The sequence below is a fragment of the Rhinolophus sinicus genome, chromosome 3, assembly GCF_057876585.1.
Source record: "Rhinolophus sinicus isolate RSI-liver-muscle chromosome 3, RSI-T2T, whole genome shotgun sequence".
Taxonomy (NCBI): Eukaryota; Metazoa; Chordata; class Mammalia; order Chiroptera; family Rhinolophidae; genus Rhinolophus; species Rhinolophus sinicus.
The window spans coordinates 155817960-155844486 of NC_142503.1; the positions used below are offsets into that span (position 1 = coordinate 155817960).

Sequence of the window (26527 nt, forward strand, 5' to 3'; positions counted from 1 at the left end):
CTGTGGCACAAAATCCACAACGGTTCCCAAACTCACTTCCTGGCTATAGGTTCTTGTATTGTTAATGGAAAAGAAACTGCATTACACAGTCGTTTTTGGAGCTTTACATCTAAACTCAGCCCTTTTGAAGCAGCAGTGCTGGAGGTGATGCTGCCCATAAAACCCACTGCGTGAGGACTTCCTGTTTCCCTAAGTCACCTACAGACACAGCACTTACTGTAAGCTTCATCAGGCACAGCCTTATTTCAAAGAACCCGCAGGTCTCAGCTCTCAGTCACACTGATAAAGGAACATATCAGTTCCTGATAAAGGAACAGCCTCTGATTCCCATTTTTAATTAGATTTCCAGCAGTCACATTTTCTTGCCCTAAAGTGAAAGTAGTGCATTTATAAGTTACTACCTAGAATTTGTAAAAAAAAAAAAAAAAAAAAAATCCAGCCAAAGAACTTGAGGCAATTAGGAGTTAAGCCAAGAAACCACTTTTATGTAATTCGGATTGGTTACCATGTCTACTTAGGGCAAACAGGACAGGCTGGCCTATTGCCTCCACCGCGCGGGGCATCTCTCAGTGGGCAGTGTGTGCAGGGGTACGAGGATAATAAAGGGCACGAGAACGTTGAAGAAAAACGCCAGAGGTCTTCCTCCTTTTTACTGGCCTGATTCTACTGGTATATTAGTATACTATGCAGAGACATTTTCCAAATGGTTAGCAGTTAACAGCAAGGATAATTTCTTTTTGTGCCACGTTTTCTGAAGGGATTAATTATTAATGTCAGTAAGTAGTTTATTGTAAAAAATCTTATTAAATCTTCCTTAACACCACTGGTAATGGTATAATGCATGTTTACTATTAACATGCTAAATCCGTAAGATGTATCTGTTTTTGACAATTTAAAGTGTTTTGGAATTTGTAGGACATGATCCATTAATGGAGTGTGAAATAAATAAATTCAGTGGGTCTTAACCAACATGATCTTTAAAGAAAAATAGTATACGATAAAAAATAGAGTACCTTGCGTTTAGAAAGGGTGTTATTTCATGAAACTTTTGTTTCAGGTACACACATATTAGTGTATGTATTTGATCACAATATTTATTTTTTAGTGTGGATCATGGTAAAAATAAATAAATAAATAAAAGCCATCAATAAAAACTTTCTGAAAAGCAGTTTCAATTATTTCGTTTTGGAATAAAAAGCTTAGGTCAGTGATTGGACTAGCTTTCATGACTTTCCTAACTATTAACTATGATATTCTGATCAATCTGTTAGTAAGAAAAATGAGGGTTTTTCTAGCAGCTTAAAGTCTGGAGTGAGGCTGAGTAGAGTGAGGTAAAAGGGGGTGGGGGATGTCACTTATTAATGGGGTCAAAGAAAGACTCACACCCCATTTCAAGAGGGGGACGCCTGTTAAGTACTTACAGAGGCCTATGTTTTAGGCAAATGTGTAAAACTTTCTATATTATAGTGGTGAGAAAAATGAAAATAAATCACCCCAAAAAGAATGATACTCTGCAGCAGAAAAATACTGAAGTGTCCTTTAAAATTTTACTACGCAAAATTTCAAAGTTATATGATTTCCCCCAAAAACCTCACCCAATTTTAAAGCAAATCAGCAGATATTTCATTACGGACATCTAAAAGATTTGAAGTATTCTTTTAGAGCAGATGGATTCCTTGTTATTTGGAGGCCTCTGCAATATAAATGGGGAAAATTGGAAGACCAGATGGAGACCCACAGATATGGGGAAGGTTATAGTCCCAGTCAGACATTTCAGCAATTCAGGAAGAAAAGTCCAAATGGTTCTTTGAAAAGTAAAAGGGTTGAAAGTGAAAAAACAAAATTATGATCAAAGTTCAACGCAAAGCAATAGATTTTACAAGAACTAAAACCATGGAATGACCATGACTTGAACTTGATCATGAGGCAAAAACAGTCTATTTTATTAATATTTTCCTGCCAAGAAGACTATAGCCCTCCATTCTAGATGACAATGCAAGTTTTAAGAGGAAATACAGATGCTATTAATGAAGTTACAGCAGGTACAGAAGAATACTTATATGTAAAATTAGACACTCAACTAATGTACAAATTGGAGAAACCACAGTATCTCCACGGATCCCAGTGATACACCTGTATCTGTTACTTTTTGCCCTAATGAAAGTACTTACGTCAACAGAAGCTATGTTAGTTAACGTACTTTCTTTTTTTGATTAAGTCTTGTTTTATTATTAATTATTTGGACAATTTCCTAGAGAGTCTGTGCATAATTTTTCCGCTTTGTTTACATAGTCAGTGATTAGGAAGCAGCTCCTCCTAAGGAACAGGTGGAAAGCTTGTGAGGGTCACCAACACATACTACTGACATCTAAAAATCAAAATTTAATCCTCTTGTACAAATCACGTCTTTAAAATTTTTTTATCATTAATTTTTCTTTTATGTTAAGTTATAACTTACATGAAGTAAAGAGCACAAATGTTAAGTGTACAGCTCAGTGAATGTTTACATATCTGTATATATACCCAAATAACCATCTGGGGAGAGAATATTTTCAGCACTCTAGTAGCCTTTCTTGTGCCTCTTCCCGATCAATAATCCTCATCTACCACCACCCAAACTAATCTGTTTTAACTGCAACAGCCAAGAAACTAGTTTTGCTTATTTTGAACATCTGTGGATGTAATTATACAATAACCACTCTTTTGTGTCTGCCTTCTTTTGCTCAACATTATGTTTGAGATTCATCCATTTTGTTGCATGTATTAGTAGTGCATGATTTTTTACGTTTTTTAATTGGGGGGGTTAGTTCTCTCTAGTTCATGTTTATTAGTGTGCATGACTTAGATATTCTGCTATGAACATTCTTGAACATATTTCTGGTACACATACTGTGTTTCCCCGAAAATAAAACCAAGTCTTCTATTAATTTTCGCTCCAAAAGACGCATTCGAGCTTATGTTCGGGGGATGTCATCCTGAAAAATCATGCTAGGACTTTTATTTTCTGGTTAGGTCTTATTTTCAGGGAAACATGGTATATATGCATTTTCTTGGGCACAAACCTAGAACGGAATTTCGGGGTCATATGCTTACAGGACAATAAACTTATCAAATCCACTCTGTATTTCATCTAAAAGCATGTTGAAACATAAGAGACAATCCTTCTCAGGAAGAATTCTTTGGTAAGTGTAAGTTGAGTTGATATCATAAATTACTCTCATTAGTCACCAAGGACAACTAGGCCAAAAAGGTAGTCACCCTACTGAGGTCCACCTTTCCTCATATTTGTATCTTATTTCCAAACTGCTGCCTCTTCCTCCACATCAAAACTCTAATGTCTTGGTAGCTTAAGCTAAGCATTAAGAAGCTACCAAGTTAATTCCATTCATAATAGCCAAGAGGTAGAAACAACCCAAATGTCCATCAATGGATGAATGGAGGACAGATGCATAAACAGAATGTGGTATATACATGGAATTTTACAATGGAATATTGTGATACATAACAGTGGAATTTTATTCAGCCTTAAAAAGGAAAGATATCCTGTCACATACTACAATGTACATGGACCTTGGGGATATTATGATAAATAAAATAAGACAGTCACAAAAAGGCAAATACTATATAATTCCACTTTTATGTGGTATCTAAAATAGTGAAATTCACAGAAAAGAACATAGAATTATGGTTACCAGGGCCTAGGGAGAGAGGGAAAAGAGGATGTTGTTTAACTTTCCCCAATTTCAGCTGGAGAAAATGAAAAGGTTCTGGAGATCTGTTTTACAACAATATGAATATACTTAACCCTATTGATTGTACACTTAAATTGGTTAAGACCGTAAATTTTATGTTGTATTTTTTACCACAAAGTTAAAAAAAATGAATCTGCGCAATCTGTTTCAGACCCACAAATGCCATTTTTAGGAAAGTAAAAAATTCTAAGACCTACCTTCTCAGTGTAAGAATAACTATTGTCATTTTGAGCACAGTCACTCCCAATTTATAATGGGAGAACGTGGTCTTTGGAGAGACCACGTCAAAATGTAACAAAAAATCAGTTTGTACTTTAAAAGTAAATCACTGAAATCTCAACAATTTAATGGCAACAATTTAATGGACTTGCTAAACTCTAATCTGTAGAATTTTAGGCAATGCAGTGTTCTTTAGTAAAACGTTTGCTTTAATGGCTAGAACGGAAACGTTAACCTACGGCTATCAGATTCTCATTCAAAGTCAAAAAAATCTTGCCTTGTGGAGAATAATAAACATCAAAGCAGCACCATCTCTACTCAAATATTGCCTTTTATAGATTAGCTTAAAAACCTTGTAAGGAAAAACAAGTAAGACGATCTTGCTCATGGTTATTCAAGTGATTATGAAACAGTGTATAAGGCTACAAAAACATGATAGACAATGTATAATTTAAGACTGACCATAAATGATATAATAGTCTTATTGCCAATCAATAACTTACAGAAAAATTAAAAATATATCAAATGTGAAGAAACTTGAAACTTTCCCAAGTCTAACTATAAATGTAGTTTCACAGGTGGGAAAAATAATTTCAACCAATACCAAGTGATTACACAAACTTTAAGTCCAATAATACTGTATGAAGTTACATAATTATATTAACAAGTCTGTGGTATCAATTTTGACTAAACCTACATATTTTAGTAAAAGCTTTTGAGATATAATTCATACACCATACAATTCACCCATTTACAGTGTGAATTCATGGGTTTTAGTATGCTCAGAGTTGTGCAACCATCTCCACAATGAATTTTAGACTATTTCCATCTACTTGAAAACTCATACTCTTTAATTATTACCCATTTAACAGTCTTTCTGACCCTCCCCCGACTCCCAACACCAGTCCTTAGCAACCATTAATCTGTTTCTGTCTCAAAAGATTTGCCTATTCTGGATATGTCACATAAATGGAATCATATAATATGTGGTTTTTGGGACTGGCTTTCTCCACTTGGCACAATGTACATCAATTGTTGTACCATGCACCTTCATTCCTTTTAAGGTGAAAAAATACCACATTTTCTTTATTAATCAAGTCATAGACATCTGGCTTGCTTCCACTTCTAAGCTATGAAAAGTGCTACGAATATTCATGTACAAGCTTTTGTGTAAATACACGTTTTCGTTTCTCTTGGGTATATACCTAAGAGTGGAATTGCTGGCACAAATGGTAACTCTTAAATTTAACTTGTGAGAAACTGCCTGGTTGTTTTCCAAAGTGGCTGCACTATTCTACATTCCCTTCAGCAGCATATGAGGTCTCTGACTTCTACTATACATCCTCCCCAGTTAACACCTGTTATTATCTATTTGATTCTAGTCAGCCTAATCGGTATGATATGGTATCTTACTGTGGTTTTGATTTGCATTTCCCCAATTACTAATGATGGCGAAAATATGAGGAAAAAGTGAAAAAATCAAATGGAGTCTCTAGAGTCAAGCTGTTAAATTACTAAAATGAAGTAGATTGAAGCATAAGGAAATGATGTTACTCTTGCTTTAAGTAGCCTGGGAACTTAAGTTATGCCTGGAGATAGATATATTATATAGATAACCCTCTGATTATCCCCTGAAGTACTCAGGAAAGAAAGTTCATGTGTTCAGACCGCCTGACATCCATTCTTCAAACCACCGGACATCTGGAAGATTACCATCTGGGACAAACCCTGAGGCTAAGAATGCAGGACTGATTCTTCTCAAGAATGTACTTTTTACTATAAGAACTCTTAGCTTTTCTTTCTTCTTTGGAACACTCTGTGTGTGGCCTAGTTGTGTTTCTGACTTGCAAACCCTAAGACCCTTGAATAAATTTTTGCCATTTATTTCAAGTCAAAGTCTTTTGATTCTTTTGTGCTTGGCTGACACATCATTTCAAATGCTTAAGGGCCATCTCTATGTCACCTCTGGAGAAATGTCTATCAAATCCTTTGCATATTTTTAAATTGGGTTGTCTTTTTAGAAGGTCCGACAATTAAGTTTTCAAACACACCCTAGAAAAAGTGCTACATACCTCATTGCTCGATATCACTACAGTCACCTTTGAAGTACTCCCCTTAAGAAGCTATGCAGTGATGCCAGCGCCTAGTCCACCCTTCACAACAATTTTGGAACTCTTTTTCTAGGATGGTCATCAGAGCTGCCGTATTATCCTTGATGTCCTGAATGTCATCAAAATGTCTTCCTATCAACATTTCCTTTATCTTCGGGTAAAGAAAGAAGTCATTGAGGCCCAGATCAGGTGAGTAGGGAGGGTGTTACAATACAGTTATTTGTTTACTGGCTAAACACTCCCTCACAGACAGTGCCATGTGAGCTGGTGCATCGTTGTGATGCAAGAGCCATGAACTGTTGGCAAGAAGTTCAGGTCGTTTTCGTCTTTTTCACACAGGCTTTTCAGCACTTCCAAATAGTACACTTGGTTAACTGTTTGTCCAGTTGGTACAAATTCGTAACAAATAATCACTCCGATATCAAAAAAGGTTAGCAACATCGTTTTGACTCTTGATTTGAACTTTTTTGGTCATGGAGAATTGGCTGACTTCCATTGTGCACTTTGACGCTTTGTTTCAGGATCATATTGGTACACCCATGCTTCATCATCAGTGGTAACATGGCCCAAAACATTGTCTTGCCTCTCCAAAGGTCTTGGCAAACTTCGACTCTCCTTTACTTTTCTTCATCGGTGAGCTCCAGTGGGACCATTTTTGCACACCTTTCTCATGCCAAGATTTTCCGTTAAGATTTTCCTGTTTCTCTGAGGATGTTTACTTCGTCTGCTATGCTTCTCACAGTCAGCCAACGATTTTGATGCACAATTTGATGAATTTTTGCAATGTTTTTGTCAGTGCTGCTCATTACTGGCCACCCTGACCTCTCTTCATCAGTGACATGTTCTCTCCCCTCAGAAAAACGTTTAATCCATTTGTACACTGCCATTTTCTTCATGGCTTTATCCCCATAAACTCAGACTAACATGTCCCTGATTTCACTTCCACTCTTGCCAAGTTTAACAAGAAACTTAATATTTGCTTGTTGCTCTAATTCAAGCTCAGGCATTCTCACAATAGCATACAAAAACATGCAACAATAATGAACGCCACTCAGCAAAACACCGGCACACGTTGACACGAACACAGCTGTGAGACACTGATACACCAAGTTTATGAAACCTTACCAAGCTGTTTGTACAGTGCTGACAATGTTAATCGCTGGCAAGTTCATGAACTTAATTGTCAGCCTTAATTGTTGAGTTGTAAGAGTTCTTTACATACTCTGAATACTAGTCCATTATTAGGTATAATTCGCAAAGTTTTCCCATTATGTGTTTGTTTGTTTTTACTTTCTTTATGGTGTCCTTTGCAGCACAAAATTTTTATTATTGTGAAGTCCAATTTATCGATTTGTTTCTTTTGTTGTTTGTAGTTTTAGTGTCATACTGTAAGAATCCACTGCCAACTCTGAGGGCATGAAGATTCACCCATATGTTTTCTATGAGTTTTATAGTTTGGGCTCTTACATTTAGTTCTTTGATCCATGTGATTAATTTTTTTATACAGTATGAAGTAAAGGTTCAACTTCAATCTTTTGTATATGAAAATCCAGCTGTCTCAGCATTATTGGTTGAAAAATTATTCTTTCCCCATTAAATGGCCCTGGGACACTAGTCAAAAAGCAATGGACCACAGACCTGGTTTCTCAATTCGTTTCCATTGATTTATGTCTAACCTAATGCCAGTAGCAGTGTCTTGATCACTGTTGCTTTGTAGTAAATTTTGAAATCAAAAAGTGTGAGTCATCCAACTTTGTTCTTCTTTGTCAATATTGTTTTGCCTCTCTGGGTCACTTGCAACTCCATACCAATTTTAGGATCAGCTTGTGAATTTCTACCAAGAGCCAGCTGGGATTCTGACAGGAATTGTGTTGAATCTGTAGATAAATTTGAGGAGTACTACCATCCTAACAGTATTAAGACTGGTCCATGAATGTTAATGTCTTTCCATGTATTTAGGTCTTTAATTTCTTTCAACAATATTTTGTAGTTTTCAGAGTATAAATTTTACACTCATTTTATTAAATTTATTCTGTTTTTGAGATTTATTCTTTTTCAATACTATAAATGGAACTGTTTTCTTAATTTCATTTTTGGATAAAACATACTTTTGTATAATAATGATTCAAGACCTCTTCCTTCATGCTCCATTTCCAGAAGCACATTATATCTTTTAATTAGAAAAGTAATAGTATCTGCCAGATGGATGACACTCCTTCAATAAAAATTTAGAGCAAAATCATTTACAATGGAAATGTTTCTAAAGTTTCAGGTTTAATAAAGAGTGTATGTGGTGCTTGCTTTGGCAGCACATATACTAAAACTGGAATACAGAGAAGATTAGCACGGCCTCTGCACACGGATGACATGCAAATTCATGAAGTATTACATATTTTTACAAACTTCTAGTTATAAAATAAATAAGTCACGGGGATGTACAGCATGGTGACTATAGTTAATAATACTGTATTACATATTTGAAAGTTGCTGAGAGTAAATCTTGTAAGTTCTCATCACAAGAAAAAAATTTTTGTAACGATATAAATTTCCTGCCCATACAGATAAAATAAAACTAATTTATCTAGTAAGCTCTGAAGGATGATATGTTATATTTCTGATAACAATGTATCTTCATGAAAATGTCTACTGTGTTATTAATTTATTATAATAATAAAAGGTAGTAGTAACTGGAAGGCCAATTATATGGTAACAATTGTGGTAATCTGCTTGAAGAAACAGAATGAAAACATTAAACTTATGAAAATCATATAGCAACTTAGTAAATAAGAAAGTAGAATCTCAAAGCATACCCAACTTTGTTTATATTAATAGAAGTACATATATACATATGTGTATATGTATATACATGTATGTACACAACTGAACAAAGACTTTGCTCTAATTTTCTGTGATGTTACAATTCTGTCTACCAAAACCAACCAACCAACAAACAAAAAACCCAAACAAAACAAGCTTCATGAATTGGAATTATCCTTAACCTCTCTATAGTCTGGATGTTCAAATTCAAACAATCTAATTATTATTTAGATTAATCCATCTCTGAAGTAGTTTATAAAATAAAGATACGTAGAATAAAGCAGCACTGCAATCTCAAAAAGGCATATTAATTTTTAGTTTCACAGTATAAAAGCCTAAACTAACTAGAAGAGAGCCCTTTAATCAAAGAGACATTTAGCATTACTTGAAATCACAAAGCATTTACTGTTTAAGCTTTTTACCATCCAGACAAACCAGAGAAACTGCCACTATTATTCTTTAGATATCAGCACCACTGGGTAAAAAAGATTGCCCTGTATTTTTAACAATACAGAAAAATTACACCTTTTGGGGGTAAAGAGGACACATCAGAAATTCTAATTAATTTATGTTCTGGGTAGGGAAATGACATGTAATTCCTTCCAAGATTTTTTACTGCCTACAGGATAAAGTCCAAAATCCACATCATGGCCCAAAGCTAATCAAGAACAGACTCTGCTCACATCTCTAGCCACATTTCCCACTGTCTTATTCAAATAAAAAGCTATGGGTTGAATAAGATACACTGTTTATAATTTCTTCCACTTCACAATATCCTCCAATTTTCCTCTAAATTTCAAAATATATGCTTTGCAAAATAAAAAATAAAAAAATATTAATTATTAATTAACTAATGCTTTCGTTCCTCACCTCCTAGAAAATCCCTGAAGATTAAAGCTAGTCCAGCATAGAAACCAGATAGTTAAAGAAAGAATCACTGGCTATCATTTTATACTTTATATTGCTTTTCCTAGGAGTTGGTAATTATGTTTAATGCCAATGACTACCAACTTTGGAATTCGGTATTTATTATCTGTTTGGGATGTCCCTGATCTTGGCTCTAGTTCCAAGTTTATGGTAAGTAGTTTATTACACTTTAACCCAAGTCATTTAATTTCTAATTTCTCTCATCTTTAAAATGATGAAGGCTGGACTAGATAATGCCAAGGTTCCTTACAGGTCTAAAACTTAACTATTACTTTTGTTGATTTGGATTATCTATATTTATTAAATCAGTCTAAGTTACCATTAGATTTCTGGGAGCCAGGTCCCTCTCTTGTGTCATACTAAATAAACTCAAGGCCATCTTTTTCATATAACTGTTGCTAATCTAGTTGTCAGACCTGAAATTGTACAGTATGGTTCTTCAACCATGGTCTGGTTTTCTGTTCAATTTACTGCTTATTTAAGATAATGCCGAATCTTGATTATGTTAACCAGTCAGTGTATGAGCTGCCCCACTTCAACCATTGTACTATGTGAGGATTTCATTAGGATAGTAATCCCCCTTATCTGCAGTTTCACTTTCTGCGGTTTCAGTTACCTATGGTCAACCGCGGTCTGAAAATATTAAATGGAAAATTCCAGAAATAAATAATTTATAAGTTTTAAATTGCATGCTGTTCTGAGTTAATGATGAAATCTCAAGCTGTCCTGCTCTGTCCAGCCCTGGACGTGAATCATCTCTTTGTCCAGTGTATCCGTGGTATGTATGCTACCCGCCTGTTAGTTACTTCATAGTTGTCTCGCTTATGAGACTAGTGGTATCACAACGCATAGTTTCAAGTAACCCTTATTTTACTTACTAAGGCATATATTCAAAAATGTTATTACAGTATATTGTTATAATTGTTCTATTTTATTGTTAGTTATTATTATTAATCTCTTGCCATGCCTAATTTATAAATTAAACTTTACCCTAGGTATGCAATATAGGAAAAAATGGTATATATAGGATTTGGTATTATCCAAAGTATCAGGTATCCACTGGGAGTCTTTAACTATATCCCCTGCAGAAAAGGGGGGGGTGGGAAGGGCTACTATATGTCCTTCAAAGGTCTCCATCCAATTCACAGTTGAACTAAATGGAACCAAAATCAGAACTCTATGTTCAGCATCAGTGATAATAGTGATCCATTAACTAATTCTCCCTGGTAAAGGTGTTTCAAAGAACTACAAATCTACTTAATTTCTATCAGCCAGCTCATATTTTTATTCATGTTACTAGAATATCACAAAAGTCTGTCAAATCAATGCTTTGCTGAATAAAAATACATATACCGTAATATGTACATTGAGACATCTGGTTTAACATGGCAGATAAAATTAAGCATTTAGCCCTATTACTTTCCAAAACCCCACTGAAATGACAAAAGAAACAAAAAAGGACAAAAGAAATAGGTAAGGAAACAGCAGACGAGAGATGTCAACATTTTGGATGGTAAGTGAAGAGACAAGTGGTAACAGACAGACTTAGCAGACCTGAGAAACCCAAATGCTAAGAGTACCTAATGATACTGACAGAAAATTTATAACTTTGTTATAAACTTGAGAAGAAAAATTAATAAAGTGTAAGTAGATAACTAAGAAAAATTTAAAAAAATCAAGTATCAGTAATTTTTATCTGAAGGGAGGAAGGCTAGGGATGTACTAGAAAGGAAACACAATAATAATGCTTTCTTGGCTCAGGAGTGAACAATATTTCCACAACCATTACACTGTACATGTAGAAAAATGGCTTAACTAAAAAGTATGACATAAGTACACTGGAAGAATGTAGGGAATGTATGTACAGACGACCCCCAATTTAAAGGGTTCTACTCATGATTTTTCAACTTTACAGTGGTGCGAAACCGATAAGCATTCAGTAGAAACCATACTTTCAATTTTGATCTTTTCCCAGGCTCATATGTGGTACAATACTCTCTTGTGATGCTGGGCAACGGCAGTGAGCTGCAGCTCCCAGTCAGCCACCTGATCACGAGGGTAAACAACCAATACTCTACAGTGTGCTCATTGTTAGATGATTGTGCCCAAGTGTGGGCTAATGCAAGCGTTCTGAGCATGTTTAACAGGCTAGGCAAAGCTATGATGTTGAGTAGGTTAGATGTATCAAACGCATTTTCAACTTATGGTATTTTCAACTTACAATGGGTTTACTGGGACATACCCCACCATAAGTCAAGGAGTATATGTATGTAATTTGGAATAGCATGTATGAGAAAAAAACCAATAAACAATATTTAATATTGAAAAAATTAATAATGTCTAGAAAAAAGGTATCTAGGCAGACATTTAAAGAGTTGAAATGCTTGCTTGCACGGATCAGGGCTTTAAAATCTATGTCACATGGTTATTTTCATAAAAATTAAATTATAAAAAAGTGTATATCTATAGCATTTTCTTGCCCTAGTAACCCCAACTCATGATCTACATCTTGTGGATGGCAATGAGCTCCACTTCCTCTAATAAGAGCTTTACCTTTTATTGAAAAATATAACCTTAAGTTCAGACAGTTTTCTCCTTAGGATTCATGATGACATCATGTAAATACGGATTCTGCGCTCTTTTCATAATCAAATCCATAATCATCCTAGTTTTGTAGTCCTCCTCAACAATTCCAAACCGGTTTAGCAATCCTGGAAATTTTACTGTTAAATTTTCCTCATTAACTAGCCAAGATCTCAATGCATAATCCTGCAAGTACCATATCTATGACACTTCTAAATTACCATATTAACATGACGCATACTGTGCATCAACAAATGTGGTTAAAACTGTTTATTCCTACCATTTTTAAGATTATGTTATTGACAGAAAGAATTCTTTCTCAAGATCTGTTAAAGTTGTTTAACCTCAACAAATTGTGCTTGAGTTAGAATAGTACCAAATTTCCAAAAGAAATTTACACTGTGACACTACTAGGAACAAGAATTGTATATACATTTATGGTTTTTTTCCCAAGGAAGTTAAAATACATTATTTCTGGAGCCATAATTTTAAATTTAACCACTCGACACCAAACTGTGGAACCAAAACAAGTAATATGATCTTTTACATGCCTGTGAAGCGGAAACATAAAAACACCACTTGCAGGGGGCGGGGAATATATTTTGTCAGGTCTACACACAAATGTACACATATACATATCTCTGAAAAGATAAAGCACATGGGACAAAATATTAACTGGTAATAATATATTATGGATATTAATCATCGTATTCTTTTTACTTTTTTATCTTTTTGTAAAATTTTGAAAACACTGTACAAAGTTGGGAAAAATTAAAACAAAATTTCTAATGTTTTGTATTATATATATAACCATATGCTCACTATATATCAACCACTGTCTTAGGTGATTTTATACATTATCTGAATTATATGCTCATAACAAATCTGTAAGGTAGATACTATTACTCTCATCTGACAGGAAAAAACATGAAACCTGGAAAGGCAATCTGACTCCAGGACTCTTACTTTTAACCACTGGGGAAGAGAGTAATGACATAACTTCTAAAATTTGTTTTAGTTTGTTCCATCTACAGACACTAAAAATTTCCAAATTTATAGAAAAATCTTATCAATCTTATAAAGCACAAAATATGTTTTTCTGTTTTGTTGGTTGGCTTGGGTTTTGGCTAACATACAGTTCCCATTTGTTCAAGCTGCTAAGATTTCCTACGACACCATGAATAAAGTAACATTTGATTTTATAATGGCTTCACTTTCAACTAGAGAACATACAGTTAGTTACATTTCATGTTTTATTGTAAACCTATATCTATTCAGATGAATGATTTTCAAAAAATTTTAATGTAGCAGAACCATATCTTTCAAACAAAATATTACTGAGAACTCAATATATAGGTAACAGAGCATCCTGCCAGCTCACTTTTTCTTTCCTGTTCTCTTAAGAATGGGAAATAGGGGCTCCAAGATTTTATGGGACACAGTATGAAACCGACTGATATGTATCTGAAACTGTTAATGATCACAACTGCTAAAAACAGGACTGGCTGACAGGAGCTGAAGTTACAAATTCTAATTTAAGGTTGGTAGTGACAGTTAAGTAGTTCAAGTAAAGCATATGCACAGAAATGATCATATACACCCTACTTTAGTCATAAAAATAAGTGTCTTATTTTAGCAGCCAGGGAGGAATGTGTCACAGGACAAGTTGCTACCCTTAACCAATTTACCTGTGCCAGAAACATACTTCTGTTCTAATGCACTTTTGCATATTTCACCAGATACCAAAGAGGGAAAAGAGCAAAAAAGTCAAATCTTCACGCCTCCACTTTCTTGTTTGTAAACAAAAACATTCTCTAATAATATCGATTTCACAGGGATAACATGAAGATTATTAAACACAGGTATACACCCATTAGATGTGGGGAAAAAATCATCTATTTACTTATTCTTGCAACAAAGGAAAACAAGCCATTGTTTGTAGACTAGGAGTATACATTTTCTTAATTCTGGAGGAATAGAATCATTTGTATCTTAATGTTTACATGATTTTTTCCAGGCCTGATTTCAGCAGGAAATTCAAAACTTTAAAAAAAAAAAGAAAAAAAAAAATCCTCAAAATATGTCCCATGTTTCTCAATTAATAAAAAACAACCTGCAGATCTGTTTCCAGTTCATTGTGTTCTCCTACCTTTTATCCAGGATCACCCTTCATCAATCTTCCTTTCTTAAATACTCAAAATTCCTTTCTATTGTGGCAATATTCACAGGTAAGACTCCATAGAAAAAATCTGCTCATTAAAAAAAATAGAGAAAGCCCACAAAGAAGCAACTCTTAACAGAAGAAATATAAATGTGCAAAGATGTTTAACTTCACCCATGAATACATACACATTCAACAAGTTACCATTTCCTGCTGTCACACTAGCACAGATGAAAAGATTCCTAATAATCCTCAAGGTTTGTGAAGAGGAAAGGAAATAAGCCTCCCCACTCCCCACACACAGTAAATGGAAACCATCTTTCTGGAGGGCAAATTGACAGTGTATAACAAAATTGCAAATATGTATATCCTTTGACTCAGAAAGTACACTTATACAGAATTTATCCTAATAAAATAAAATAATCAGCCAAGTTTGGACTACAGGATATTCAGTATAGTATTATTCATATTAAAAAACAGAAACAATTTATATGTATAATGTATAAAGACTAGTTAAATGAATTATTAAGTAACTACAGACGTTAAAAATAAATGATCTGTATTTAAGTTGAAATAAGAAGTGCATGCTATATTAAATTACATAAAAGCAGGTTTAAGTACAATTTAATTGTATTTCTAAACTATATCCTGATATACATATTAAATTCTGGATAATTAAAGAAAATTAGTGGATATCTTTGGCGACACTTCCCAAGTAGAATTTAAAAGAATTTTTAGTAATAACCGTGTTATTTTCTTTTTTAATAATTTCCTATAAAGGACATTTTTTTGCTTTTTGTTTATTGCTTTTTTTCTGATTACAAAATTTAAAAGAACAAAAGGAAGGGGGAAAAAAGAAACGTCTCAGAAATAAATAAACAGAAGTGAAAAATCAAAGGCCGTAAGTGTTTCTCTCCTGCTTACTAACCTTAGGGCACGAGGCTTTGCTAGCCCACCTGTCTAGAAACTCTTCTCTTTAGACTTTTCACACTCTCCCCTGCAGGGCTTCCTCTTCAAGCATCCCTTACAGGACCCTGTTTCTCCCGGTCAGACAGGCTCCACAGAGCCTCACCTCATCATCCACAACTGCAGGTTCATTAACACCTATTTGGTGACGAATTCTTAATCCCTATCTCAAGCGTCAACTTTTCTCAGCCTCAGATTCATATTTCTGCATACGTGTTGCAACTCCTCAAAATCTATTAATATATATTCACAAACTCTACCTGTCTTCCCCACTGCTACGCTAGTCCTGTGTTTCCAATCTCCATTAAAGGTGATCTCCCCAAGCTGGCAAACTCAGTCATCTCTGACCTCTTCCCCTCAAATCCTGCCTACGGTCTACTTCTGAAATTTCTCCCTAATTCATCCCTTCCTTCCCATCTCACTGCCATTTTCAGAGCTAAGGCAAGCCTGGCCATTTCTGACCTGGACTATATAAAGCCAAACAAAAATTCTTAAGTATCCATTATATGCCACATACAGCAAAAGGAATTAAGAACACAAAGATTAATAAAGCAAAGTACTACCATTAAGTGTCCCTGGAGGTAGAGAGATGGAGGAAGATAATACAATGAGACAAGTACTACAATTAGAGCAAAATCCACAAGTTGTCAATCTGTCCTATGTGATTTAACCTTGTAACTATGTGAAATATCTTTCTAGAATACAAACCAGATGATGTCACTTTTCTGTTGTAAAATTCTTGATGACTCTACTCCACTGCCTATAAGAAAAAGTCCAAATGCTTTAATACTATACAACCACTTCACAATCTGGTCCCAACCTAACAGCCTCATCTATTACTTTCTTTCAATTCACTCCCCTAACCCAGCCATGTAGAACTGTAATAGTTGCAGCTCTGATCACACGCTGAGCGTGTTCACAACACCTAGTGCTTGTGCATCCCACAGCTGGAGAGCCCTTCTTCCTGTGCCCACCAGTGGAAGTCCTGTCCTCCTCTCAATCAAACAATACTTCCTCTCTGATACCTTCAGTAATCTTCCCAGTCAATGTAGTTTTTACACAATCTATTATAATACGTATCACTTCATATTATAATTTTTCTCTTTCTCTCTAACACTAGACTGTGAGATTAAGGACAGAAACTACACTTTTGTTATTCTTTGTATCTTCCCCAAAGTCTAGCAAGATAGTAACTACTTAAGAACCGTTTGTTAAATGGGTGATCGGGTGGAAACAGATTTTCAGAGAACCAAACTGTACTAATCATTACATTACTTTTTTGGTTCTGTCTGGAATCCAGGGGTCTGCCTAAACATTAAGGCCACTATCTATCACCACCCCCACATAGCAGGAGCCCGAAGGAGCCCATGTTTTTTTCTCCCCTCTTCCTATTCATCTGGCTATTTATCCATCCATCCCACAAATAACAACAGAAAATAATACAGATAGAATCCCTATCCTCCATGGGGCTTATATTCAATAAGGAGAGACAATTAACAGGTAAACAAATACATACAATCGTTTCTGATAGTGCTAATGCGATGAATAACATAAAGCAGTTTCATGAGCTAGAATGTGGCTGGGGAGAAATATTTTATTTTAAAATGAAGGTGGAGGATAAGTCACAGATTTCTCTGAGATGGTAACATAAAAAAAGCTGAGGCCTAAAAAATGAGGAGCAATCAGCTAAGCAAAATTTTGGGGAACAAATTCTGCAAGCAGAAGGAACTATTAAGTATAAAAGCTCTGTGGCAGAAAAGCACTTGGCTGTTTGAGGGACAGAAGAGACAGTGTAGCTAGAGAAAGAAATGAGTTTGGGGAAGAAAGCACGACCCTGTAGGAGGCATTGGTGGAGGCGTATCTACCCCTGCCTTCAGTTTTCAATTTCCTAGTTTACATCTTTCATTGTCTGCACAATCTTCTACTTATAAATATCAGAGCAAGAGAATACTGGAATGGGGTACACAGCACACCCTCTTGTGAAAAAGATGTCAAATGATTCTGAAAGTACCTTTTCTGTTTTCTGTTGATAATATCGTGTTTCCCCGAAAATAAGACCTAGCTGGACAATCAGCTCTAATGCGTCTTTTGGAGCAAAAATTAATATAAGACTGGTCTTATTTTACTATAAGATGGGGTTTATAACATAATATAATATAATATAATATAATATAATATAATATAATATAATATAATATAATATAATATAAAATACCGGGTCTTACATTAATTTTTTGCTCCAAAAGACACATTAGAGCTGATTGTCCGGCTAGGTCTTATTTTCGGGAAACAGGGTAAGTATTCCTAGATAGAATACAGAAAATAATACAGATAGATATAACAATATGGCCCCAGGGCTAATGTAAATCTGATAAGCACATTAAGAATAAAACCATTTGAAAAGAAAGACTAGTTTTTTTACTACAAGGCAAGTCAAAATAAGAACTAAAAAAATTATCCTAGATTTATGGAAATAAAACACAATACTTTACTATTCTGAAAATATACATGGGCTACAAATTTACCTTTTTAACTGAATGGATTTCTTCCATTCTCATGTAAACTTAAAGATCAGATAAGACAAATCTAGACTTAAGTAACTGAATAAAACAGTTTCCAGTTTTCATTGACCAAGGATTTTCTTCAACTTTATAAAAATTAAACAATTTTATGATGTTTTGAGAATACATGAATTTATATGCATTTTAAACTGCCTCACAGCAGTAATTTTGTAGATGTTTATGTCATAATCTATTTAATTCAAGTACTATTGTGATGTTAGAGCAAAGTTAATTCATTACATAAATGAATATTCACCAAACTAGCTGCTAAGCAATTAAGTAGTTACCAGGAACTCAAGCAGTGTGAAATTACACATCTTACTCCTGTTCTCAGTAGCATACGCTGGTTTTGTTAACCCAGATGTGAACACATCACTAAATATAAAGAACCTTGCATTATCATAGTCAGGTGTTAAAATTCCAGGCTGCCAGGCTTCGATCAGTAAAAATAAATTCATTCTCAGCATCCCTAAATTCAATTCTGCACCCAGTGATCTCTGGTTAGTGTAGCGATGTTTCCCTGAATCTCTCTATGGGGGAATCAAAAGTTAAGACTTTATCCATCTGCTTTTGCAAAATCATCAGAAGTAGCAGAGGGAACAAGCAATAACCATCTTATGCTCCTACACTCCCATTCCCCCATGGGCCAAAGTCTCCAACAATGGGTCTTCATAATAATCTATAGCCTCAGTGTTGATGAGGAAAAAAGAAAAAACTTTAACTTAAAAGGGGACCTCTTCACATTCCTCAGGCTGATGTCCACCTTCATACATTTATAAGCTCTTTCATTTTTCTTCCCCATTCACCTAGGGACGGCCATAAAAAAGCTTATAAATACCCAATGTACCATCTTCCCAATTTCATGTCTTCAAACTAGTCAATTTTGTCATTATTCACCATCTCACTCATAAATTTATACTTGAAATAAAAAAATCCATTTTCTTGGTTGGGAAATTAAAATTACATAATTTCTCCCTTAAATTCTAGCTCAATCCCCATGCTGGCACTTAAGGAAGAATTGCAAACATAATATGAATGGAAAGCCTCTGGAAACAGGATGTATAACCTTGCAGACTAAATCGGAGTATTACTGAATGAGAATTTACTCCTTCCTTATCTAGGGCAGAGTTTGAACTAAAACAAGGCCTTTCTCCCTTCACAAAGTGTGGTTCACGGACTAGCAGCTTCTGGAGTACCAGGGAATCTGTTAAAAAGACAGAATTTAGGACTCTACCTCTCAGACCAACTAAGTCAGACTCTTCATTTTAGTGATATCTGTATGCAGACCTCCCTACATCATAACAATCTCAGAATTGGTGGAAAATTTAAAAGCCTGTCACACATACGTAGATATGAACCTTGGGTAACAATCATAACTAATGACTATAGTCTCATTCAAAATATTCTTTAGTTCTTTTAATAACAGGGCTTCTTTAAGAGAATTTCCCATAAAGATATAAACCTCGTCTTGAAACACATCATAGCTTATTACAGCTGCTGCTGTTAGTGAAAGCCACTGATATAACCCAATTCTTACCTAATCTGAGCTCTCCGAAGTTCCCACACCCTATCTTCTTGCCAACCCTGAAGTTGGGTCCCACCATAAGAACCCCAGAGGATGTCGAGGTGCCAGACGGTCGGGAACAGTGTGTACTCCTTTGTGCCATGGGTTTTGTTGTCCGTTGTCTTTCATCCTTCTCCCTATTAGGATGGTCCATGATCCTACACGACAGAGTCTCTCCACAATGAGCCGCCTCAGTCTGTGTACCTCACTTCAAAACAAAAGTATGTCCAAAGAAACTGTAGTCAGAGACAGGAAAGGAGTTCTTTTGGCACCATATTTGTGTTTCTAATGTATCTCCAGGAGATGAAAAAGCACTGATTAGTTCTTGTAGGACATGTAGACTGTAGGTCTCAAGCATAGGATATTTTGTCACCTAGGTAAAAATCAAGAAAACACACAGTTAAAAATTAAATTTTAAAACAAACTGAGAAAGTTACCACTAATTACAATGGACCTTATCCAAAAATGAGCAAAGTGGATCACTTCCTGAAATGGGTTTTGGCTTTATATCCTCCAACAGTTTAGCCATCTGGACTAGTTACTCATCTGGTAACATAAGCTCAGTAGGCTGCAGACCATGGTTACTAAAGAACACACAAACCTTTAATATGAAATGCTCTCCTCTAGTACTGTACATATGTCCCAAAAGAAAGCTATTTGTTGGCTTTTTTGTTAGTGGCTAAGAGAAAGATACAACGGGGTTAAGCCTAGTTAAATAAACTGAGGACAATGAAAAGCTCCTCCTTTCAATTTGGACAGAACCTAGCAGAAATGAGGCTAACACTCAACCCTCTCCTCCATCCCCATCATCTATCAAGCACTGACAGCAATGACACAATCCAAGAAAAGTTACTGATTGACACAGACTAGTTCTACGAAGGACTTTCCGAAACTCTAGCGGTACTAAGCAGTCCTAGACGAAAGCTTTGGAAAGCTCAACTTTTGATCTAGTTTTCATTGTGGACTAAGTGTACAAAGACAGAGTGCCTGACGCAGATCCTGTGCATAATCCCAAAGTGAAAATAAGGCTGCAAAACAAGGAATCTTATACTAAACTCATTCCCTACAGGAATTCTCCGGTGCCCCAATTCATGACTAAGACAAAAATTTACAATGAGATCATTTTGACACTATTTTTAATAAGCCAGGTATCAATTAATAAAAACTGTCACCAATCACATACTAAACACATACTTATGTGTCCCTTTTATTAAATATTTTCCTTAAAATTTTAAGGAAAAGAATTAGAACAGCGGCTTGGTTCTTACTGCATGTATACAATAAAGCAAGTACAGTCTAGACTGTCAACTTCTTATGGACACTTTCAATTCCCTAGTACAGGGACAGACACAAACCTGTGAGCGGACTGTACAAATGGGCACATGATCCAAGAATATAATCTGTTTATCTCCTTATGGTAGTTAAAATAAACTTTATTTTCATCTTTTCTGTCTGTTTCCTTTGCATTATTAAAACTGTATAATGACGATTGGCTTCCATAAAACTAATCATCAACAAAATGTTTCTCTGAATTCAGAAAACAATGTATGTACATTCATAATGTATATTCTTTTAAGAAAAAAATCAGGGCAATGAGAAAAGGTCAGCAATTACTAGATTTCCTACAAGGGCAACACTCTGAATTTATAGTTCTCCTCATTCTTTCTCGTATCTCCAATTGCATCAAATAGTCTGTGATTAGCTGTTGTTTACCAAAACTTCCTCAAACAATATTAGTAAGAAAAGGGAAATACAATTTAAGATGTTTTATTTAGACGATCTCATCTTAACTGGTGGGAGTATGTCTATGTGTGAGAAACTGTCAGGCTATACTTTCTTCCCTTATACTTTTTTGAGGACAGGAAAAGTATGTGTCTTAACTTATCCCAACAATATTGAGCATTCAACTAACTCCCAAATTCTCATAAATAATCATTCATATAATAGTGTCATTTATAAGATTTGGAAACTTTGTCTATTACTCTCCACATTTTTTATTTGTGTTCATTCCGTTTTTCTAAGAGATGATGGTTATTTTTATAATACATGTCACTAACTTTCTCCATTACACTTAGACTCACATAACATTAAGTGGAGTAATCATTATCCATGTATACTTGGATGTATGCATTGAAAAAAAAACATACAGGGGCGGCCGGATGGCTCAGTTGGTTAGAGCGCGAGCTCTGAACAACAGGGTGGCCAGTTCAATTCCTGCATGGATGTGGGCTGCGCCCCCTGCAACTAGATTGAAGGACAACTACTTGGAGCTGATGGGCCCTGGAGAAACACACTGTTCCCCAATATTCCCCAATAAATTAAAACAAAAAAACGCACAGTACTTGCAAGGCTAGAAAACTGCAGAAAGCCAAAAGCCAAAAATTGCCTTCAGCTGGGAAAAGGATGATTTTAACACCTGATTGTAGACCAGAAATAACTAGAAACATAGCAAAAACACACATTTTAAGACAACAATTTTCTAATCTATGCATGGGACATTAGTAGTCTAATTCATAATTATGGAAGATGAATAATATTCAATACCACTTTATGTGGCAGTTCTCATTTAAGAAACTAACTAAACACTAGAAATTTTTAAAATTCTATTTCTTTATCACCCACTGCTCAAAACTATTTTCTACTTCCCAATTACAAACTCTTTAACTTGTCATTTGAGTGCCTCCAATATCAACTCCTCATTTAAATTCGTGTTTTAAAAAGCTACTTCACAAACACAAGAAACATCCATTCTTAGCCCGTATACCTAGAATGGCCTCTTAACTCTTCTGTCTTATACAGGCCTGACTCATATCCTACATCTTGTGTGAAACCTTTAATAACCAATTTATCATCAACACGTGATGAGCACCACTATCTATACCACTCATTTGTCACCTCCCACGTACCAGGTTATACTGATATGTACTATAATATTCAATTTGATTATAAGCCTTTGAAGTTAGAGATTTCGTCACATCTCCTTAAATTTCTTGCACATAATTGGTACTTAATACATACCAAATAATAACTATGATAATCTTGCTTAACAGAAAACAGATTCCCAGTGACACAACCAAATATTTTACACCAAATAATAAAAGAGAACCCTAATTTACCCTAAGAACTCCTAGAATTCCTCTAGCGAGAAGCTAGTATTATTTCACTTAAATTCAATAGTACTAAGACCTAGTTAGGATTTCCATTTCACAAGGATATTAAATGGTTTATTTACAGTTACTAGCAGATAACATATGAAGAAGTTAGCTCAACAACCAGATCAAATAGAATACCCAGGGTAAGTTATACTTTAACCTTCTTTTTAAAAAATTGCTTTCAAGGATAGCAGTAGAAGACAGACTATATACTTTTTTCTCTTTTTTTAATAGTAAAAAAGGGGGGAAGGAAAGATATTATATAAATGCAATAAATACACGTAGATGTTTATTTTTCAGGTGAATTGGCAATCACTTGTAACTTATTTATTAAACATGTCTAATGTTATGATGAATACATATTTGAATTTTTAGAGTGATAGCAGCAAAGTCTTTAAGAAGTCTAATTCTAGTAGTTAATGTCAATTTAGGCATGCCTGAATTAGAGAAAAGATAAAATATTTTTAAAAGTATGAGACCCCACAGTCTTTATAATAAAAAATTGTAATTTATTTCAGAAACTGTTTTTACTCTTTCCAGAAGGCATCACTCTATCAATCAAGCCCCACTTAGGTGCTGAATAAAAACAGATTTTTACCCATGGCTTTCAGGACTGGTAAATTATAAGAGCTCTCTAGCAGATCAAAGAATTACTACCTATCATAAAATCAACAAATCCAATTCAGGGAATCGTGGGTGGGAACTGATGCCCAGTCTGCTGTGTTTGTATTCGAGTTGGGGAATATGGCTATCTTCAGCAGTGCTCGTGAGGAGGTTTCCTTCACAGACTGCTTTTGAAGATACAGCATTCTATCACAATGAAATGGGAGAAATTCATGTTTCTAGTAACTACCACCCTGAGCCAACACATAAAAGATATAGGTCAAAGCCAAGAATTCATCTGGCCCCAAGTCACTCTCTGCAAGGCAGCAATGGATGTTTCGTGGGAGAGATAGGCATGGTCTTCTACCATGAATGAACTGACTAAAGTATATTTACTGCTTCATGCCATTGTATTTTGAGAAGTTGCATGAAGTATAAAAAAATTAAGTCATATTATAAAACCATCAAAGAAAATGCTTAAAAAATTACAGCTGCAAATCTGTTAACTGAAATAAATCACTGATTTACAGTTTGATATTTTAGATTCTCATATATTGGCAGTGTTAAAAATGAGGCACATAAATATTTAAATTTTAGTCAAAACACACTCGCCCTTTGTTGATAGTCAACACAAAAGGTTGTCAGGCTTCTAAATCTCTCTCTTCTGATATAACTTATGATGAAATTGTTTATTGGTGTAGGAATGCTGGATCATATGGTACCGTGTTTTCCCGAAAATACCTAGCTGGATAATCAGCTCTAATGCATCTTTTGGAGTAAAAATTACAGTAAAATAAGACCCGGTCTTATATAATATAATATATATATTATCATTTGAGTGCCTCCAATATTATATTATATAAGACCGGGTCTTACGCTAATTTTTGCTCCAAAAGATGCATTAGAGCTGATTGTCTGGCTAGGTCTTATTTTCGGGGAAACAGGGTAAGTGTATGTTTAACTTTAAAGAATTTCCAAAGTGACCAGACTCTCTCTTCTACTTTTCCTTCATCTACCACATGTTAGCTTTGGTCCTAATGCTTACAACCTCTTGGTCACAAGTTTCAGTTTCAGAGAGAGCTTCCCACACTAGTGTCCAAAACAGAAATGAAAGGGCAATAGCAAAACAGTGTCTGTTTTTTGGTAAGGGTGAAAATTCTTTCCAGAGCCCCCAGCAAAAGTCCCCTTATGTTGAGTTGCCACCAAAGTGTCTGCAACAGTATCTGAAACTCCCACTTTAAGCAACTCAAAGAATGAGGTCAAAGCCTAACCTGATGTTTAGAACATAGGATAAATGTCATGAGCAGTATCACACTCAAAGAAAGTATTCCGTAAACATTCAGTAAAAATGACATCATGTGTGCATATGCATGTGTATGCTAAAAAATCATCAAAAATCATAGGACAATAAAAACTATAGGACAATTTAAGTACAAATAGAAGACTCATAACTCATTTTAGCTTTTAAAAAGAGGATACAATAAAAACCTCACTTTAACCTAACAAATAATCAAAATTGATTTATTTTAGCCAAAATACATTGCGGGAGTGCTATTATTAAAGGGAAGAACAGATTCTAGTACTATTACTGTTTCTCTTTTCCACAAATTTCAATTATTAATGTCTCCAATTTTTACCATCCCACCCCTCATTGCTCAGTCTATTCCCATGTGACCATTTTTTCTCCAGTTTTTTGATATATAAATGACATATAACAGTATTAGTTTAAGGTGTACAACATAATGATTGAATATAGGTATATATTACAAAATGACTGCCAGAATTAAGATCCTTCACCATACATAGTTATGATTTTTACTGTAATGAGAACTTTTAAGATCAACTCTCTTAGCAACTTTCAAATATACAATACAGTATTGTTAACATCATCAATAAAATGAAAAGGCAACCTACAGAATGAGAGAAAATATTTGCAAATCATGTATCTGATAAGAGGTTAATATCTAAGATATATTTTAAAACAAAAAAAACTCACATAACTCAATAGGAAAAACCAAACAATTCAAATAAAAATGGGCAGAGGAACTGAACAGACATTTTTTCAAAGAAGACATACAAATGACCAACAGGTATATGAAAAGGTGCTCAACATCACTAATCATTAGGAAAATGCAAGTCAAAACCTCACTGAAATATCACGTCACACCAGTTAAAATGGCTGTCATCAAAAAGACAACACATAAGTGTTGGCAAGAATGTACAGAAAAGGGAACGCTTATCTCATGCACTGTTGGTGGGATTGTAAATTGGTACAGCCACTACGGAAAACCATACAAAGGTTCCTCAAAAAATTAAAACTAGAACTACCATATGACCCAGCAATTCCACTTCTGGATATTTATCTGAAGAAATCCAAAATATTAATTTGAAAACACGATTTACAATAGCCAAGATATGGAAACAACCTGTGTCCATCAACAGATGACCAAAGATGTAGTACATATACACAATGGAATATTATTCAGGCATAAAACAGTATCTTGCCATTTGCAACAACATGGATGGACCTATAGGGCATAATGCTAAGTGAAATAAGTCAGACGGAGAAAGACAAATACCATATGATTTTACTTACATGTGGAATCTAAAAAACAAAATGAATGAAAAAACAAAGAAACTCATGGATACAGAGAACAAACCGATGGTTGCCCGGTGGAAGGTTGGAAGGTGCATTGGTAGTATGGGTTTAAAAAAGGTGAGCGGATTAAGAAGTGCAAATTGGCAGTTACAAAATAGTCACGAGGAGGTAAGGTACAGCATAGGAAATATAGTCAATAATATTGTAATAACAATATATGGTGACAAGTGGGTAACAGACTTTTCAAGGGAGATCACTTTGTAAATTATATAAATGTCTAACCACTATGCGGTACACTAATATAATATTGAATGTCAACTATATTTGAAAAATTAAAAAAATTTTTTTTAAAGAATAATAGTTTAAAAAAACACATAGGTCTATTGAGTGGGGAAGGAATGGGGGGCCCAGGGTAGAGTGTCAGACCCTGAAAAGGGTGAGGAGCCCAGCATAGAGGTCACATGGAAAGTGCAAGACAGCATGGTGTGCTGGAGCACAGGCAGGGTAAAGAT

General features: G+C 34.9%; 1 protein-coding gene and 1 non-coding gene across 11 annotated transcripts in view; one reads left to right on the forward strand and one right to left on the reverse strand.

Annotated features, from left to right (window-relative positions):
- Positions 1 to 26527, reverse strand: part of CSNK1G1 (casein kinase 1 gamma 1) — a 157075-nt gene that overhangs the window by 76787 nt on the left and 53761 nt on the right. For all 10 annotated transcript variants that reach the window (XM_074327582.2, XM_088797290.1, XM_088797288.1 and 7 more), the window contains one exon: positions 19635 to 20034. In XM_074327582.2, coding sequence (XP_074183683.1) covers positions 19635 to 19815 — 181 coding nt within the window. In that variant the 5' untranslated portion in view covers positions 19816 to 20034. The remainder of the gene's footprint in view (positions 1 to 19634; positions 20035 to 26527) is intronic.
- Positions 8376 to 8479, forward strand: LOC141570985 (U6 spliceosomal RNA). The gene has a single exon (XR_012495410.1). It is a non-coding gene; the product is annotated as a U6 spliceosomal RNA (small nuclear RNA).